The sequence below is a fragment of the Rhinatrema bivittatum genome, chromosome 3, assembly GCF_901001135.1.
Source record: "Rhinatrema bivittatum chromosome 3, aRhiBiv1.1, whole genome shotgun sequence".
Classification (NCBI taxonomy): Eukaryota; Metazoa; Chordata; class Amphibia; order Gymnophiona; family Rhinatrematidae; genus Rhinatrema; species Rhinatrema bivittatum.
The window spans coordinates 411,317,515-411,335,761 of record NC_042617.1 but is presented as its reverse complement, the minus strand read 5'-3'; the positions used below and the strand labels follow the sequence as shown (position 1 = coordinate 411,335,761).

The following is an 18,247-nucleotide window of genomic DNA, read 5'->3' as shown; positions in this document are numbered from 1 at the left end:
GGCATTTCTCTCATCTTCTCTGTCTTCCTGCTGCCATGCCTTTGGTTCAATACTAGACTCTTCTACAGAATTTACATTTGCTGTTTTAAAACTGTAATCATGGAGGGGAGCACCAGGCAGTTCATTTATATTGATCTCATCAGAGTCAAAAACAAGATCCTTAGTGTCAGGTTTAAAACTTGAAACTGCTAACTTTTCACTCTCTCTATTACAGACCATCAATGGCATACTAATTCTCTCCTCTACATCAAGAAATAAAACTCCATTTTCTTCAGTTTTCAGAAATGTATTATCTACAGAACTTAGGCTCCCATTAACAAATTCATTTTCTTCTATGATACAATTATTTGGACTCTGAGTGTGATGATCTTTTAAGAACTGATGTTGGGCGGTTGAACTAACGGCCAGGGCACATTTTCTGATGTCTGAAACTATTTGGTCTTTGTTCCTTACATCGTAATGGATTTCTGAATATGTTTCAGAACATTCTGCGATTAGAGCATCATCTGTTTCAAGATTTGAAATATTCCAGTCTTGCTCTGTTTTCATAAATTCCTTAGGCAACAATGTTGAGTCATTCTCTGTCACCTGATCTTTTTCTTGACGGTTTTGCTGATTTAAAACTGGGCCAAACATGATGACATTTTCTTCCATATCCATACAAATATTAGCTAAAACTGCATCACTTATGATGCATTCTGGATATTGTTTGATACTTTCTGTATCTTGGCAGGATTTATCAAAGTGCTGCAATAGATTTCTTCTCTTCCGGCATTCTCTCTCATCACTTTCAGTTACATCTAACTGGATTCCCTTAGGTGTGGAAGAATAAACGGCACCTTCCCCATCTTCCAATTTCTTATTGTTATCTTTGACTTCAGAGTGAGACAGCTGTGATGAGTTTCCTCCTGCGGAGTTATTCTGATGAGTTTTCAAACCCTCTTTCTGTTTTAGGACCCCAGAAGCTGCTTCTACCTTCACAGAAGTACGGAATTCAGCCTTTCCTGATAATCTCTGAGCATAACAGTATATACGTTTACATTAAGCTTCAAAATACACTTTGTGCATTAAAGAAATAGAGGATGAACTCAAAGGAAAAATCCCATATAATATGATTCTTTCACATTTGCAGATATGAGAAAATTTAATCCTTAAGAAACAATGATTACAAAACAAAGAAGAAAAATTTTCCATTGATTTTTGTTGGGAAAAAAAAGGAGAAATTAAATCCACAGCTCAGAATAGATAACTATTTTTTTTCAAGGTTGACATATTACTTTACAAGACATCAAAATCTTTACTAACTCTGATGATTTTTCACAATACAACTATTTTCATTTCTTTTTTTTTTTTGACAAACTTTATAAGCAATGTGGAGTCAAATTCTCAGCCATAATCACGAAAATCATGTAAAGGTGTTGTCCAATGAGACAGACGGATTATATTGTACTCAATAGTTCTGTAATCAAAAAAGGCATGCTGTATTCACCATGCCCCTTAATGTAGGTAAGAAGAAAATTGGCAAAGCAGTGATCAAAGTGACAGCTGGATAAGATTCCTTCAAAACAATAGGGTCACATGTTCTCAAGCCATGTGAAACTGTTTCCAGCATCAGCTTAAATACTTTTAATTCCATGTACTCAACCAGTGCATTTTAATGAGGACTACTTCAGTAGTGAGTCAATGCTCTCAAAGAGCTAGGATGACCGATTATTTCTTTTTAGCTGTTAAAGGATAATAATATGTTCTATGCATGTTTTAAAAATTCTGCAATGCACTACAGAAGGTGAAGTGCAGCATGTTTACCCCAGGCTGTGGGACAATTATGGAATACATTTGAAGAAGTGACCTAACAAATAAATCATACCTTACATAATAATTATTTAGACCCTGTTGTTCTTGAAGGAGAAAAAGCAATTTCTTAGAAGAACCATATATTTCCACCAAAAGGGCAGGAAAATAAGATAGAATATGCTGGACTTAATTCTTTGATGTGTTCATCTTGCAATTATCAAATTTGTATTTTAAAGTTATAAACACATGTTGTCAAAAGTTCATTAATAACACAGGAAGCAATGAAACCAGAAACACTTCAAAGAATCAATGCAGTTAATACATGGAAAGCACCCATAAATCTTGAAGTGCATGTAAAATAAAGGAAAAACCCTTTCACTACCCCAGAATTTGAAACAGGCTTAAGGACTCTAATCAGCAACAAGCAGGTTTACAGGTGCTTAATAACCAACTAGGCCAATCAAACTGACCAATTCAAATGTTATGCACCTTGAATCTGCTCATGCAGCCAGAGATTAACTGCTAAATAAAGCCCCAAGGAAATAACTATGGGTTTAATCTAACAACAATACAAGAGCAGACTTCCTTATATTCTTCAGCCACAGAAAGCAGAATTTGAGAAATGCCAGTCTAAGACACCTGCAAATTCCATACAAACATTTTGTACAATATGGTGTAGATTACATGCAATGAGGAAGATTAAGTCATTGAACATTACATGTCTGAAGAGAAATTCAGGCAGCAATACAGTAATCCATAGACCAAGCCATGTTGTGATTTTGCTAGACGTCTGAGATCAGCAAACCTTGGGTGCAGCTTACTTATCTATCAGCTGCTTACGTTTAATATTGTACCATATCAGCCATCCATCCTTCTGCAGCTGTTCCTCCTCAGTACTGGACAATTTGTGCCACCGCTCCACTATGCTGTATGCTGCCGAGAAGGCTTGTGACACCACTCTACCTATCTGCAACCTCTCCTATAGCCCTGGGTGCCAAGCCCCCGCCCCCCCCCCCCCCCCATCAGTTACGCCAAATCAACATGACGATATCTGCCCCTGTATGAAATGGGAGTGAAAGAGCTTGATGTTTCAAGATGATGGGCCTGATTTATCAAGCTGTGGGAGGGAGGGAAGACTGGAAATCCCATTGCCTCCTTTACATTACATACTTTGCACCTGCAAAGTGCATGGGGGTAAAGACTCACTGCAGTACCAGTCCCCTGTGGAGTTTCCCTTTGAAAATCAGCCTGCCAGGCCTGTGGGGAGGCTGAGGATTGTCATCTTAAGTGGGTCACGGCATATGATAAAACCCAAGAAATCAGGAAAAATGGCGCAGTCCATGGATTAAAAGAGAGATTTAAAATTGTGATCATAGGTTGCAAATTTTCACCCCATCCCTACTATTAATTGGACTAACCAAAACATTTAACTGTCATATGACTTTAAAAATGATTAGCTGCTGATAATGATGAGTATTAGATCACACTACATATTTTGATACAGCATATAAGGAAGTCAGCTTGAATTATGAAACATAACAATATAACCCATAGTTATTTTAATGCCATAATAGCCAGTATATTTAATTTTGACTGTTACCTCCTCTTCTTCCATACGTTTCAAAGATTCCCCAGCGAATTTCACATATTGAGTCATCAGGGTTACCAACGCAGTGTAACGTGTTCGCAAATCCATGAACTGTAATGAAACACAGTAAGATAGACATGGACAGTTCAAACAGTGCTGCTCAAACTGCTTTAACTGGATGTCACTTGGTGTAATCATTAAGACACTGCTTTATATTTTTTGACAGCTTGATCTAAATCCGGGAAGGTTATAAGGGAGATACAAAATGATCAGGCCATAGGCCTTATTAGCCATGTGCTCACATCTCAGAATTACTGTGTGGAGACAGGCAGTTATCGCAGGAAACTGAGGTCCCCTCAAAGAGAAAAAAAAGATTTGAATCCTACTTTATTACTTGCTGTAACCTAATTTTTACAGGGAATAAATCAGTGAAAACAGAAAAATATTTTTCCAAAAAAAACAAGAAAAGAAATCATACTTAAGAACCAGCAAAATAGTGACTCTATACAGCTCTAAATTGGAAGGTAGTTTTACTATATACCATATACCAGTCTCAATATAAGAAATACAGCCTGCCCAAAGTGTCTATTGCTTTGTGTGTGCCTGTATTGTACAGCACCAAGCACAAAGACAACCCATCCAAATATGAATATATTCAACCATATAAATATGAATCCATATCATAGGCAACTCTTTTAAAAGGCCATGCTTTTTGGTTCTTCATGACATCACAGCATTAAAAAAAAATGCACATTTCCTTTTTAAGTAATACTCTCAGTACCTCCTGTATAATTAAGTCTGAAGAGCTCTGCATTCTTCGGCGCTTCACTGGTGACTTTTGATGGGAGTCTACCATGGCTCTGTATGTCATCAACTGCAACTCATAATCCTGGAAAGGAAATTAGGACTGTAGTTAGCACATTTGCGGCATCATGCCCGCTATAAATAACTGCATGTTTTTATGCACCGATTGGTATCAAATGTGCATTTTCTTACTTTCAGTGCGGCTGAATACTGCTCTGAATATTTCTGGCATTCATCTATTTTGTTCTGTTTCATTTCTATCTCAGAAACCAACACCTGAAAAAAAACACATAGGTTTCTCTGTTAAGAGGAGGAATATCAACCTGGCAAGACCACTTCTAATATATCCTCAACCGACCCCCAATGACTACACTGCTACAGACTGCTACAATGAAGCGTATTTAAACTCTATGCATCTCATAATGCATTAATGCAGGACCAAAACCCTGGAATACACTACCGACGAGTTTGAGGCTTGAAACTGATTTTAAAAGGTTTAAACATGATCTTAAAACCTGGCTATTCGATGCGGCATATATGGTGTGAATAGGTGATCTTTTTACTTATTTTATGCTCTTATAGCTTTTCGCATTTTATTCAATGTTTTAATTTTTTAGTGTTTTAAGTTATGGATGTTTTAGCAGCTGTGTTATTTTATTATGAATGTATATTGTAGCGCTTAATATTTGTTTTATATTTTTAGCTAATTTAAAATTACCGCTGTTTAGTTAAAAATTGTTTGGATTGTTCTTGTTATTTTATGATCTGATGACTGCGACCGCTCTTGCTCACCTCTTGCCTCACTGCACTGACTCCGTTGGGTAGACTTGTGGCCTCCGCCAGCTATCGCCGGCCTGCTTGCCCCTGTTCCCGGGCTTCCCTGAACAGCATGGATGCTGCCAACCACCATCTTGCCCTTGGAGTTCCTTAGGCGCACGTGCTCTCGGGTCAGTCTTAAGCACGTCATGGTGGGAACCTCGGGGGCATCCCCCCAGATGATGTCATTCATCGTGGACTCTTAAGCCAGCTGGCCCTGTCTGCCTACGATTTGGCAACGAGTCATGATGGAGAAGTGGCCTTAGTTTTTTTAGAAAGTGCAGTTTGAAAAAAGCAGTCCTTCATTGTTGAGTTTATGAATTTTTTTAGGCTCAATTCATTGTCCAGTGTGACGCCTAGGTTTCTTACTTCGCTTGCAAATGCAGGTTTTGCTTGGTTGGGGGTGCGTCCAGAGAGTATTTTATCATTAGATTTGTGGCTTATTATTAGGAGTTCAGTTTTGGTTCTATTTAGTGCTAGGTTCATTTGGGTGAGAAGCTGATTAATGGAGGAGAGGTAGTTATCCCAGAGTTGGAGAGATTTGGACATGGATTCTGTGATGGGGATGAGGATTTGGACGTCGTCTGCGTATATGAAGAATGTGACTCCTAGGTCAGTTAGAAGATTGCTTAGGGGGAGCATATATATATTGAAGAGCGTGGATGATAGGGAGGAGCCTTGTGGGATGCCTTGAGTTAGCAGCACTCATCCAGTCTCCAGCAGCACATTCAGCCTCCAGCAGCACTCATTCAGCCTCCAGCAGCACATTCAGCCTCCAGCAGCACTCATCCAGTCTCCAGCAGCACTCATCCAGTCTCCAGCAGCACTCATCCAGTCTCCAGCAGCACATTCAGCCTCCAGCAGCACTCATCCAGTCTCCAGCAGCACATTCAGCCTCCAGCAGCACTCATCCAGTCTCCAGCAGCACATTCAGCCTCCAGCAGCACTCATCCAGTCTCCAGCAGCACTCATCCAGTCACTCCAGCAACCAGCATTCGTCCAGTCACTCCACCATCCCTCTAGCAATCTTCTAGTCACCCCAGCATTCAGTCTCCAGCAGCACTCATCCAGTCTCCAGCAGCACTCTTCCAGTCACTCCAGCAACCAGCATTCGTCCAGTCACTCCACCACCCCTCTAGCAATCTTCTAGTCACCCCTGCATCCAGCATTCTTCCAGTCAATCCAGCACTCATCAAGCCACTCCAACAATCTTATCCACCTGCAATTTCTTCGTAAAAAGACAGCATGCTACAAACTTTCCCCATTCAGATCATCCCTCACCTACTCACCCACAGAGCGAATACACCCGTGCTCAATCCACGATCAAAGAGATCCCTGATTCCAATCATGATCTCCCCTCTAACACAATTCCTAGGATTATCTCTAATCACCTTAACCCTTTTCAACTCCCAGTCACTCTCAAAAAAATCTCATTTGCTCAACGACCTCCTCCTGGACACCCAACCGGACATCTGTGCCATTACAGAAACATGGCTAAAAAACACAGACACCGCCATTATTAACCAGTTGCCAACACAACAATATGACATCTTCTCTATCCCCAGACCTAAAAAAAGAGGGGGTGGAATAATGTTAATAGCAAAAAAAGAACTGAGACTGTCCCAACAAGCCTTCAAATCGACGACCAAATTAGAAATCGGACTATTCAAATCCTCCCAGCTTCAAGTCTGCCTTATTTACGCCCCCCCGGGGCTCCTAGAATCCGACCCTTCTCCACTCATCGAAACCATAGCCAAACACATCAACACTAACTCACCGGCTATTATCTTAGGAGATTTCAACATCCATGTTGACTCCCCTACCCTATCATCTAATTGCGAAGCTCTTCTCCTTTCTCTCCAGGCTATGGGATTCAAACAAATTATAAACAACCCCACACACAAGGCAGGCCACACGCTTGACCTGATATTCACTAACGAAACCATCTCGCCCATCACCCCTCCTTCCTGCTCTCCCATCCCCTGGTCAGATCACTCGATGATAACTACAAAATTATATATAAAACAAAAATTGACTCCTATTGTTACTAAATCCTCGATCCAGTTCAGGAAACCCTGTTCCATGGACACTCTCAACAACAGCCTGGCCGAAGAACTAATTAAACTGGACTTCTCAGATGCGGATACCGCTATGAACTCCTGGCAAACTATTACACACTCAGTAGCTAACAGAATTTGCCCTGTAACAACAAAAGTTATCAACCCAGCCCGCACGAACAAGAAACCCTGGTTCTCAACCGAACTAAGGAAACTCAAACAGGATCTACAACACAAAGAACAACGCTGGCGGAAAGATTCCTCCGCTTCCTCACTTGCTTCGTACAAAACTGCAATGAGCTACTATAGGACATCCATTACCCGCACCAAACGAGATTTCTACGCCAAAAAAATACACGGCTTCTTATATGACCCTAAAACTCTGTTCTCATATGTAGCTGCCCTTACCACACCTATGCCCCTCACCATCCCAGAAGAAGAAGCCCAGAACAAATCTACAGAGTTGGCTATCTTTTTTGATAACAAAATCAAAAACCTTCTTGCCCCCCTGGCTTCAACTAACATGGCTCCAAACCCTTCGCAACCATTAAGCCTCGCAACTAATAACCCTTCACCAAATATCCACAGACCGTCACTAGAAATTCTTGAACAGACATCCTCCCTGGAAATTGAATCAATAATCAAGAAAATGAAACCTTCCACTCATCCTCTGGACCAAATACCGACCAAACTACTTCTCACCATCCCTAACACCATTGCTAAACCGCTGGCAGACATCATAAATTGCTCCCTCAATCAAGGATCGGTCCCGGACTCCTTAAAAATTGCTTCACTTAAACCCTTACTAAAAAAACCCAACCTGGACCCAGCCGACCCTGCAAACTTCCGCCCCATTGCAAACCTACCTTTTATAGCCAAGCTAATGGAAAAGCTTGTCAACATCCGACTCACAGACTACCTGGACTCCCACAATATTCTCTACCCCTCTCAATTCGGATTCAGGAAACGCCTAAACACAGAATCCCTCCTTCTTTCTCTAACGGACAACATCCTGATGGGCCTTGACAAGGGACAATCTTACCTGCTAGCCCTTCTCGACATCTCTGCCGCGTTCGACACGGTAAACCACAATATCCTCCTTAACCGCTTAATGGAAATAGGCATATCCGGCTCTGCACTGCTCTGGTTCACATCCTTTCTGAACAACAGACACTACAAAGTCAAAATAAATGACAAAGAATCTCACTCCATTCCATCAAACCAAGGTGTACCTCAGGGTTCGTCTCTTTCCCCTACCCTGTTCAATATATATCTACTCCCTTTATGCCAGCTACTCAATAGTCTCAATCTCACCCACTTTATATACGCGGACGATGTACAAATCATAATCCCCATCTCAGACCCCATCTCTACTCTAAATTTCTGGAACAACTGCTTACACGCCATCAACCTTCTGCTCTCGAGTCTCAATTTGGTCCTAAATACTTCCAAAACGGAACTACTGGTTATCTCCCCTTGTGACAACAACCCCCTTGCAAATAATGCTAGCATCCCATTAGCAAACCAGGTCAGAGATCTTGGGGCCACCCTTGACTCTAGAATGAATTTCAAAAAATTCATTAACGCCACAACCAAAGAATGCTTCTTCAAGCTACAGGTCCTGAAGCAACTTAGACCGCTCTTACACTTCAAGGATTTCCGTTCGGTGCTTCAAACCATACTGTTTTCAAAGATCGACTATTGTAATGCTCTATTACTTGGTCTGCCCGCTTCGTCCACCAAACCTCTTCAGATGCTGCAAAACGCAGCGGCCAGGATCCTTACAAACACTCGTCGCAAGGACCATATCACACCAATACTAAAAATTCTACACTGGCTGCCCATCCAATATAGAATACTTTTCAAGGCTCTCACCATCATCCACAAATCAGTCTACCAGCAATCCACTCTCCAACTCACCTTCCCACTTGAATTACATACTTCCGCAAGACCGATCAGAACCGCCTACAAAGGTTCGCTCAAGGCCCCCCCCAACAAATCATCGGTCCACAACACTATTCACAAGCGAGCTCTTTCAACAGCAGGTCCACTACATTGGAATTCACTTCCACAAGACTTACGCCAAGAACAATGCCATTCAACTTTCAGAAAGAAATTGAAAACCTGGCTTTTCGCAGAAGCCTACCGCTGAAGGATCTCCTCAACCATCACTGACTCTCACTCCCCCACCCCTCCCCAATCCCTTCCCCCCACCCAACCTCACCCTTTCCTTCTCCCTCTGGACATACCAGGCTAATAACTGCCTAGGATAAACCTATGTTTTTGTATCTTACAGTTTTTGTTGATTTATATATTTTTCTCTCTCTAATTGTTTCTTAGATTAAACTCTGTACTGTCTTCCATTGCCCAGGTTTTATGCTCCCTGTTTAATGTAACTTTACTTTCTACCTTGATGTTAATTGGTTTCCCCTCAGTTACATTGTAAACCGGTACGATAAGACCTAGTCTTGAGCATCGGTATAGGAAAAGAAATTAAATAAATAAATAAATAAATAAATGATGGGTTTGGATTCATTATTGCCAATTTTGACATTGTAATGTCTGTTTTCTAGATGTGAGATGAACCATTGTAATATGATGCCAGATAGTCCAATTTCAGTTAGTCTGTTAATGAGGATCTTGTGGCTAATGGTGTCGAAGGCTGCTGAGATATCTAGCATGGCTAGGATGTAGGACTGTTCTTTGTCTAATCATCTGAGAATGGTGTCAGTGAGGGAGATTAATAGTGTTTCCGTGCTGAGAAACTTGCGGAAACCAAATTATGAAGGGTGTAGGACATTGTGTTTCTCTAGGTGTTCAGTTACTTGCTTGTTTACTACTTTTTCCAGAATCTTGGCTAGGAAAGGGAGGATGGATATGGGTCTGAAGTTGCTTAGTTCCTCAGGGTTCAGTTGGGTTTTTTTTAGGATGGGTTTGACTAATGCTCCTTTTATGTCAGTTGGTACATGTCCCTGAGTTAAGGATGTGTTGATGATGTCTGCGATAGGTTTGGCTATAATGTTTGGGATGGATTTTAGTGATTTTACTGGGATTGAGTCAGCTGGGTGTGATGAGTGGTAAATTCTTTTTATGACTGACTCTATTTCCAAGGAGGAGATAGTCTCAAATTCATCTAAGATGGCATTTGGGATTTTGGGGAGGGTAACCTTGTAAGATGTGGTGGTGGGGAACTTGGCCATGATGTTATTGATTTTATCTTTGAAGAAGAGAGCAAGTTCATTGCATTTTGTTTTGAACTCATTATCCGATATTAATGATGGGGATATTTTAGTGAGGTCAGCAACGTAGGAGAAGAGGGCTTTTGGGTTGAATTGGAAGTCATGTATTTTCTTCGAGTAATAATCACGCTTCATTTTGAAGATTGCTGTTCTATAGTTGTGTAGAGTGGTTCTATATGTGGTTAGAAGGCTGAGGGTGTGATTGTTCTGCCATTTCTTTTTTATTTTTCGTAGGTCACGTTTTATTTTTTTTTTAGTTCAGGTGAGTACCAGGTGTTTTTGTTACGCTGGGAGGGTTTTATATCCTTGGTCATTAGAGGGCAAAGTTGGTTGGCAATGTTATTAGTAATGGTGTTTCATGTTGCAAGGGCGGAATCAGTGTTTGTTAAATCTAAGTTGCATAGTGCAGGTGGGAATGCTTCAATCAGATCATCTATTTTACATGGTTTTCTGAATTGTATTGTATCGGTGTGATTAGGAGTAGTGTTGGCTGGTGTGTTTATGGAGAGGTTATCGTCAATTAGTGAGTGATCGGACCAAGAGACAGGGGTACAAGATGGAGGTTCTGATGTTTGAATGTGTGAGTTTATGAAGATTAAGTCTAGGGAGTATCCTGCTTTGTGAGTAGGGGAGTCTATAATTTGTTTGAAGCCTATGGCTGAGAGGGAGTTAAGGATCGCTTCGCAGGCAGGTGTTAAGGGGAGGGTGCCAACATGCAGGTTGAAATCATCTAGGATGATGGCCGGGGAGTTTATGTCTATGTTTTCAATAATGAATTCGATGAAGGGGGAGGCATCGTGTTCCAGCAGACCCGGCGGGGTTTATACCAAGCAGATTTGGAGTTGGTTGGATTTAAAGTAGGCAATTTCATAGTTAGGTACTGTGTGTGGTCTGAAGTTTGAAGCCGTGTTCTTTCTTAGCGGCTAAGAGCAGGTCACCTCCTCTTTTTATGATCCTAGGGACAGAGATGATGTCATAAAGGCGAGTTGGAAGTTGGTTGGTTAGGACTATGTCTGTTTGCTTGAGCCATGTTTCAGTGATGGCGCATATGTCGGGTTTGTGGTCTGTTAGTATATCATGTAGGATGAGGGTCTTTTTTGTTAGGGATTGTGCATTGAATAATATAAGACAGAATAAAGTGAGTCAGAGAGGTTCTGTCATGGGGGAAATTAAGATGGGGATCAAGGATCTAGTGTGAATGGCAAGTTTCTTAATATAGAGATGTCTGTGACCATGGAGTTGTGTTTTGTTTATCGGTATTTGCATGGAGTTCATGCTGGGTTGTACTTCTGGAAGTTGAAAGAAAAGGAGGGGGAAGGAGGTCAGATTGATATGATGTCCTGAAGACAGAAGTATGGTTTCATACATACTTTTATGCACATACTAAATAGGCATTCTGAAGAGCCGGGGGGGGGGGGGAGCATGGAGTTGGGGCGTGATTGGGATTTACGTGAATACTTTTGATTTTCAAACGTAAGCATGGAAATCCACATGCACAAAGTCACACCTTCTCTCAAAGAAGTGAGACTTTGTGCACCTACACCAAGTGGGGTTCCGCACATACCTGCAAATTTTCAAAGCATATTTATGCACAGAATACCACTTTGAAAATTCTAGCGAACGTTTGCAGGCTATAAGTTCCTGCAGACTTTGCCCTATGCAGGCTATTTCAAAACTACCCTCAAAGTGACTTTCTCATAGCCACGGAAAATAATCAGTATTAGGATCTGATCTTGTCTCTCAGGATTTCTCACAAAGTCGGTAACTTTAAAACGAACACGCGTGCACCCACAAATGCGCTAATGTGGGCACGAGCACATAAGCACTTGAATTCTAAATCAACTGCGGAACTACGTGCGTATAATTTAAAATATACCTACCATGCACATGTGGGCTCCTAATTTTAAGTGGTTACACGAGGAAACATTAATAGTGTATCTTTTCATTGCACTTGTCAGCTTTTACATGCGCAAGTAAGCACATTTGAAGGAAATAACCAGTTTGACAACTTAGTCCACCAGTTTGTCCAGTGTATCGCTAGGTCTTCAAGACCTCTCTGCTTCTTCAGCCTGAACTCTCCCCAGTTTACCCAGATCCCTCACTCAGTTGTTTTTTGGCTATAACAAGTTATTTTCAGACTTATACCTTATAAAGAGAAGAAGTAAATTAGCACTGGTAATAGCCCGATGCATGCTGTGGTCGCCAGTTTTACAATCAGGATTTATGATTTTATCAAAATGAAAGGAAATAGAACTTCAAGGAATAATCACTATGGAGGCAATAATAAAAAGTTTTTAGATGGGTAATCGTGTGCTTACCCATGTTAAAACATGGTTTGAATATTAGCCCCAGATGTGTTACTTTTGCCTGTAGGAAAAAGGGGCAGGGTTAGACCAGGGAAGGAAAGGACACAGTAAACACAGTGATTTCAATTTCCAAATCACTGTTCCTAAAAAAGTATCCGTGGTATGTGTACCATCTAAATTCTCAAAGGGAAACGTTGCAGAAAATATCCCTTTGAAATTTCAGTTTTAGGTTAGCGTGTAAAAATTGCACACTGCCCACGGGGTTTCATTATCGCCCTCTGTACCATGAAATTCACTATTAAAGGTTCTGCTCTTTACCCACCTTTAGAACTGTGAATACAACTGAGCAGAAATGGAGAAATTACTTACCTAATAATTTCGTTTTCCTTAGTGTACACAGATGGACTCACGACCAGTGGGTTTATGCTCCCCTGCCAGCAGATGGAGACAGAGCAAGCTGATGTCACAGTATACATAAAACTGCAGTGACCCCAGCCTGCCAGTATTCTCTTCAAAAGCAATTGTGGACAAGCTAGCAAAAAACTTGATTTAAAACATGATTTAAAAAAGGTAACCAGAGCTGTACTCAATCAACCATAAACACTGATCTCACATAAGATTCTAAGCACCGCAAGCTAGGGACTGGATGAACATTTATCATAATCCCTTGGGATCCAGAGCCCCACAAGAGGACTACTGACACACTCATGCAGCAGCCGAGGGCAGGAAGCTGAAGCTATCTGTCTACACTGAGGGAAACGAAATTATCAGGTAAGTAATTTCTCCATTTCCTAGTGTGTAGACAGATTGGCTCAAGATCAGTGGAATGTACCAAAGCTACTCTCCAACAGGGTGGGAGGCTGCCTGCGGTCCAGTCAATACCACACGTGCAAAGGCTTCATCCTCCCGGGCCTGCACATCCAGACGATAAAACCTGGAAAAAGTGTGTAAGGAGGACCACATCGTAGCTCGGTAGATATCGACAGCAGACAACAGACTAACCTCCACCCATGACACTGCCTGAGCCCTAACCTGAGTAGACAATGACTTTCCAGCATCCACTTACGCGGCTGAGACCACCTCCTTAATCCAATAAGTATGGTAGCCCACGATGCCGGAGTGCCTTGCTTACTCCCACTATGGAGAACAAACAGGCGATCCATCTTTCGAAAAGACTCAGAGACTCCAGATACCACACGATAAGATGCTTAACATCCAAGAAGCACAAAAGGTGAAACTCCCCCACATCCCTGACCTTATTCAGGGATGGCAAGGAGATGGACTGATTCAAATGTAATTCCGAGACTACCTTGGACAAGAAGGATGGAACAGTACGCAGCTTGTAACGCCCCCAGAGTCACCCAAAGGAACAGCTCCCAGCAAGACAAGGCCTGCAGCTCAGAAATCCGATGCACAGAACATATACATATATACATATAACCAAAACAAAACTGAAATCCTCTGCATAAACAACCACACCACACCTCTCTCCCTTGACTCTGCACCAACCCACATGGAGAAGTAGCTAACCCCCTCAGTAAAAGACCTTGGCGTCATACTCGACAACGAACTAAACCTCAAACAACACATCAACACAGTGACAAAAGACGGATTCTTCAAACTACAGATCCTAAAATGACTCAAACCTCTTCTCCACTCCCAAGATTATCAAACCGTCCTCCAATCTCTACTATTCTCTAAGCTCGACTACTGCAACACCCTCCTCCTCAGCCTTCCAGCTACTCCAAAACGTGGCTGCAAGATCCCTCACAAACAGCAAAAGATCTGACCACATCACACCCATCCTCAAGGAACTTCACTGGCTACCTATCAATTTCAGAATTCAATACAAAACCCTAACACTCACCACAAAAAACTGAACAATGACAAGATGGACTGGCTTAACACATCCCTCCACCTTTACACCCCCCCAAAGGAGTCTTTGTTCCACCGAATCCGGGCTCCTCTCAATCTCCCCCCCCCCAAAAGAAGTGCACTTATCCATAGTCAGGAAACGCGCCCTATCAGTCGCTGGACCCTCACTATGGAACAATCTACCACCACAACTTAGAACCGAACCCTCGACTCAAATCTTCAAAAAAACATGAAAACATGGCTCTTCCAAAAAGCCTTTCCCCCAGAGACCTAACCCCTACAACCCCTACCAACCTCCAACCTCCACTAATATTTGCAGACACGAACAAATCACTAAATTCGAAGCTTTTCCATTAAAGGGTCCCCCACGCCCACGATAACAAGATGGTTTCTCACTCTCAATGAAATTTCCAAATGTCTCCGTAATTTCTTCAGTTTCTCTATTAACATATATTTGCACCTTTCTGTTAAATTATTTAAGTTATTAAGTTCTAGTTAATTTAAGCTATCATATTTAAGTTTAAGTTAAATTAAGTTATCATGTTTAAGTACTTAAGATACCAAGTTTCTAAGGTATTCCGTTAGCCCTACCTTACTTAATCTAATAGTTAGTCAAGTTAAGTGTAAATCATTATTAAGACAGGTGAAGAGAGAATTTGAAATGAAGTTGGCTATACAGGCAAAAACTCATAATAAAAACTTTTTAAAATGTATCCGAAGCAAGAAACCTGTGAGGGAGTCGATTGGACCATTAGATGACTGAGGGGTTAAAGGGACTCTTAGGGAATGTAAGGCCATTGCAGAAAGACTAAATGAATTCTTTGCTTCCGTGTTTACTAATGAGGATGTTGGGGAGATACCAGTTCCGGAGATGGTTTTCAGGGGTGATGAGTCAGATGAACTGAATGAAATGACTGTGAACCTGGAAGATGTAGTAGGCCAGATTGACAAACTAAAGAGTAGCAAATCACCTAGGGTACTGAAGAAACTCAAAAATGAAATTTCTTATCTATTAGTTAAAATTTGTAACCTATCATTAAAATCATCCATTGTACCTGAAAACTGGAGGGTGGCCAATGTAACCCCTTATTTAAAAAAGCTCCAGGGGTGATCCGGGTAACTATAGACCAGTGAGCTTGACTTCAGTGCCGGGAAAAATAGTGGAAACTATTCTCAAGATCAAAATCGTAGAGTATATAGAAAGACATGGTTTAATGGAACACAGTCAACATGGATTTACTCAAGGGAAGTCTTGCCTAACAAATCTGCTTCATTTTTTTGAAGAGGTTAATAAACATGTGGATAAAGGTGAACCGGTAGATGTAGTGTATTTGGGTTTTCAGAAGGTGTTTGACAAAGTCCCTCATGAGAGGCTTCTAAGAAAACTAAAAAGTCATGGGATAGGAGGCGATGTCCTTCGTGGATTAGAAACTGGTTAAAAGACAGGAAACAGAGAGTAGGATTAAATGGTCAATTTTCTCAGTGGAAAAGGGTAAACAATGGAGTGCCTCAGGGATCTGTACTTGTACTGGTGCTTTTCAATATGTATATAAATGATCTGGAAAGGAATGGGACGAGTGAGGTTATCAAATTTGCGGATGATACAAAATTATTCAGAGTAGTTAAAACACAAGTGGATTGTGATACATTACAGGAGGACCTTGCAAGACTGGAAGATTGGGCATCCAAATGGCAGATGAAATTTAACGTGGACAAGTGCAAGGTGTTGTGTATAGGGAAAAATAAGCCTTGCTGTAGTTACACGATGTTAGGTTCCATTTTAGGAGCTACCACCCAGGAAAAAGATCTAGGCATCATAGTATATAATACTTTAAAATCGTTGGCTCAGTGTGCTGCAGCAGTCAACAAAGCAAACAGAATGTTACGAATTATTAGGAAGGGAATGGTTAATAAAACGAAAATGTCATAATGCCTCTATATCACTCCATGGTGAGACAGCACCTTGAATACTGTGTATAATTCTGGTCGCCGCATCTCAAAAAAGATATAGTTGCAATGGAGAAGGTACAGAGAAGGGCAACCAAAATGATAAAGAGGATGGAACAGCTCCCCTATGAGGAAAGGCTAAAGAGGTTAGGGCTGTTCAGCTTGAAGAAGAGACGGCTGAGGGGGGATATGATAGAGGTTTTTAAGATCATGAGAGGTCTTGAACGAGTAGATGTGAATCGGTTATTTACACTTTCGAATACTAGAAGGACTAGCGGGAATTCAATGAAGTTAGCAAGTAGCACATTTAAGACTAATCGGAGAAAATTATTTTTCACTCAATGCACAATAAAGCTCTGGAATTTGTTGCCAGAGGATGTGGTTAGTGCAGTTAGTATAACTGGGTTCAAAAAAGGTTTGGATAAATTCTTGGAGGAGAAGTCCATTAACTACTATTAATCAAGTTGTCTTAGGGAATAGCCACTGCTATTAATTGCATCAGTAGCATGGGATCTTCTTAGAGTTTGGGTAATTGCCAAGTTCTTGTGGCCTGGTTTCGCCTCTGTTGGAAACAGGATGCTGGGCTTGATAGACCCTTGGTCTAACCCAGCATGGCAATTTCTTATGTTCTTACATATAAAGTTCTAAGTTATTCTGTAAAAATAAGCAACCCATGTCTTATTTGATCTTTCACTTTCATGTAAACCGATGTGATATCTCGATGGAATGTCGGCATATAAAAAATAAATAAATAAATAAAATAAATATAGTCACCAAGATCACAGTCTTCAAAGTCAACAGCTGTAAGGAAAGGCTTAGCAGTGGTCGGAACATAGAGCTCATCAAATTAAGACTCTACAATGGAACCGGAAACTTCAAGGGAGGCCTAAGGTGCTTCACTCCCTTCAAAAAATGGGTCGCATCAGGACGAGATGATAAGGAAACACCATTCACCAGGCCTCTGGAACGGGCAAGAGCTGCAACCTGCACCTTCAAGGTATTAAGGGCCAAGTCCTTATTCAGTCCATCCTGTAAAAGATCCAGAATGAGAGGGATCTCAACTGAATGAGGAAGAACATCCCGCTCCTCACACCAGGCCTCAAAAACTCTCCTAGCCCGCACCTAAGCCAAGGAAGTGGAGAACTTGCGAGTGCGGAGTAAAGAGGCAATCATCACAGAGGCATAACCATGCTTTAACAGGCGAGCCCTCTCAAGGACCAAACCATAAGACAGAATTGAGTCTCATCCTTGTGAAGAACCAGTCCCTGAGGAAGCAGATCCATGTGTGGCGGAAGATGAAGTGGGGCCTCCACCAGGAGTTGCTGCAAATCTGCATATCACGGACACCTGGGCCAGTCCAGAGCCACCAGGAGTACTAGCCCCCTGTGGCCTTTGATCCTGCAAATTATCCTGCCCAGCAAGAGCCATAGAGGAAAAGCATAAAGCAATCTGTCTTCCGGCCAGACCTGTATGAGAATGTCTATTCCCAGGGACCACGGATCTCTCCTGTGACTGTAGAAGCGAGGGACCTTCGCATTTCAAGAAGTCACCAGCAGGTCTAGGATGAAGGCCACAGCAATCCACAATCAGCTGAAATTTCTCGGCTGACAACATCCACTCTCCTAGGTCCAGACTCTCCCTGCTGAGAAAGTCTGCTCTTATGTTGTCTTTTCCTGCAATGTGAGAGGCTGAGATCATCTGCAGATGACCTTCCGCCCATTCCAATCTTCTGGTAGGAAAACTCTGTCCTGTCCCATGTTGAACTGGACCTGCAGATACTCCAACGACTGGGATGGTTGAAGACTGCTCTTGGTCAGGGTC

At 41.6% G+C, this 18,247-nt stretch overlaps 1 protein-coding gene across 1 annotated transcript in view; it reads right to left on the bottom strand.

Annotated features, from left to right (window-relative positions):
• The window catches only part of DST (dystonin), a 925,809-nt gene that overhangs the window by 411,811 nt on the left and 495,751 nt on the right, over positions 1 to 18,247 (bottom strand). Inside the window, 3 exon segments of the mRNA XM_029595689.1 lie at positions 3,395 to 3,493; positions 4,164 to 4,271; positions 4,379 to 4,462. Of these exon segments, the coding sequence (XP_029451549.1) occupies positions 3,395 to 3,493; positions 4,164 to 4,271; positions 4,379 to 4,462 (291 nt within the window).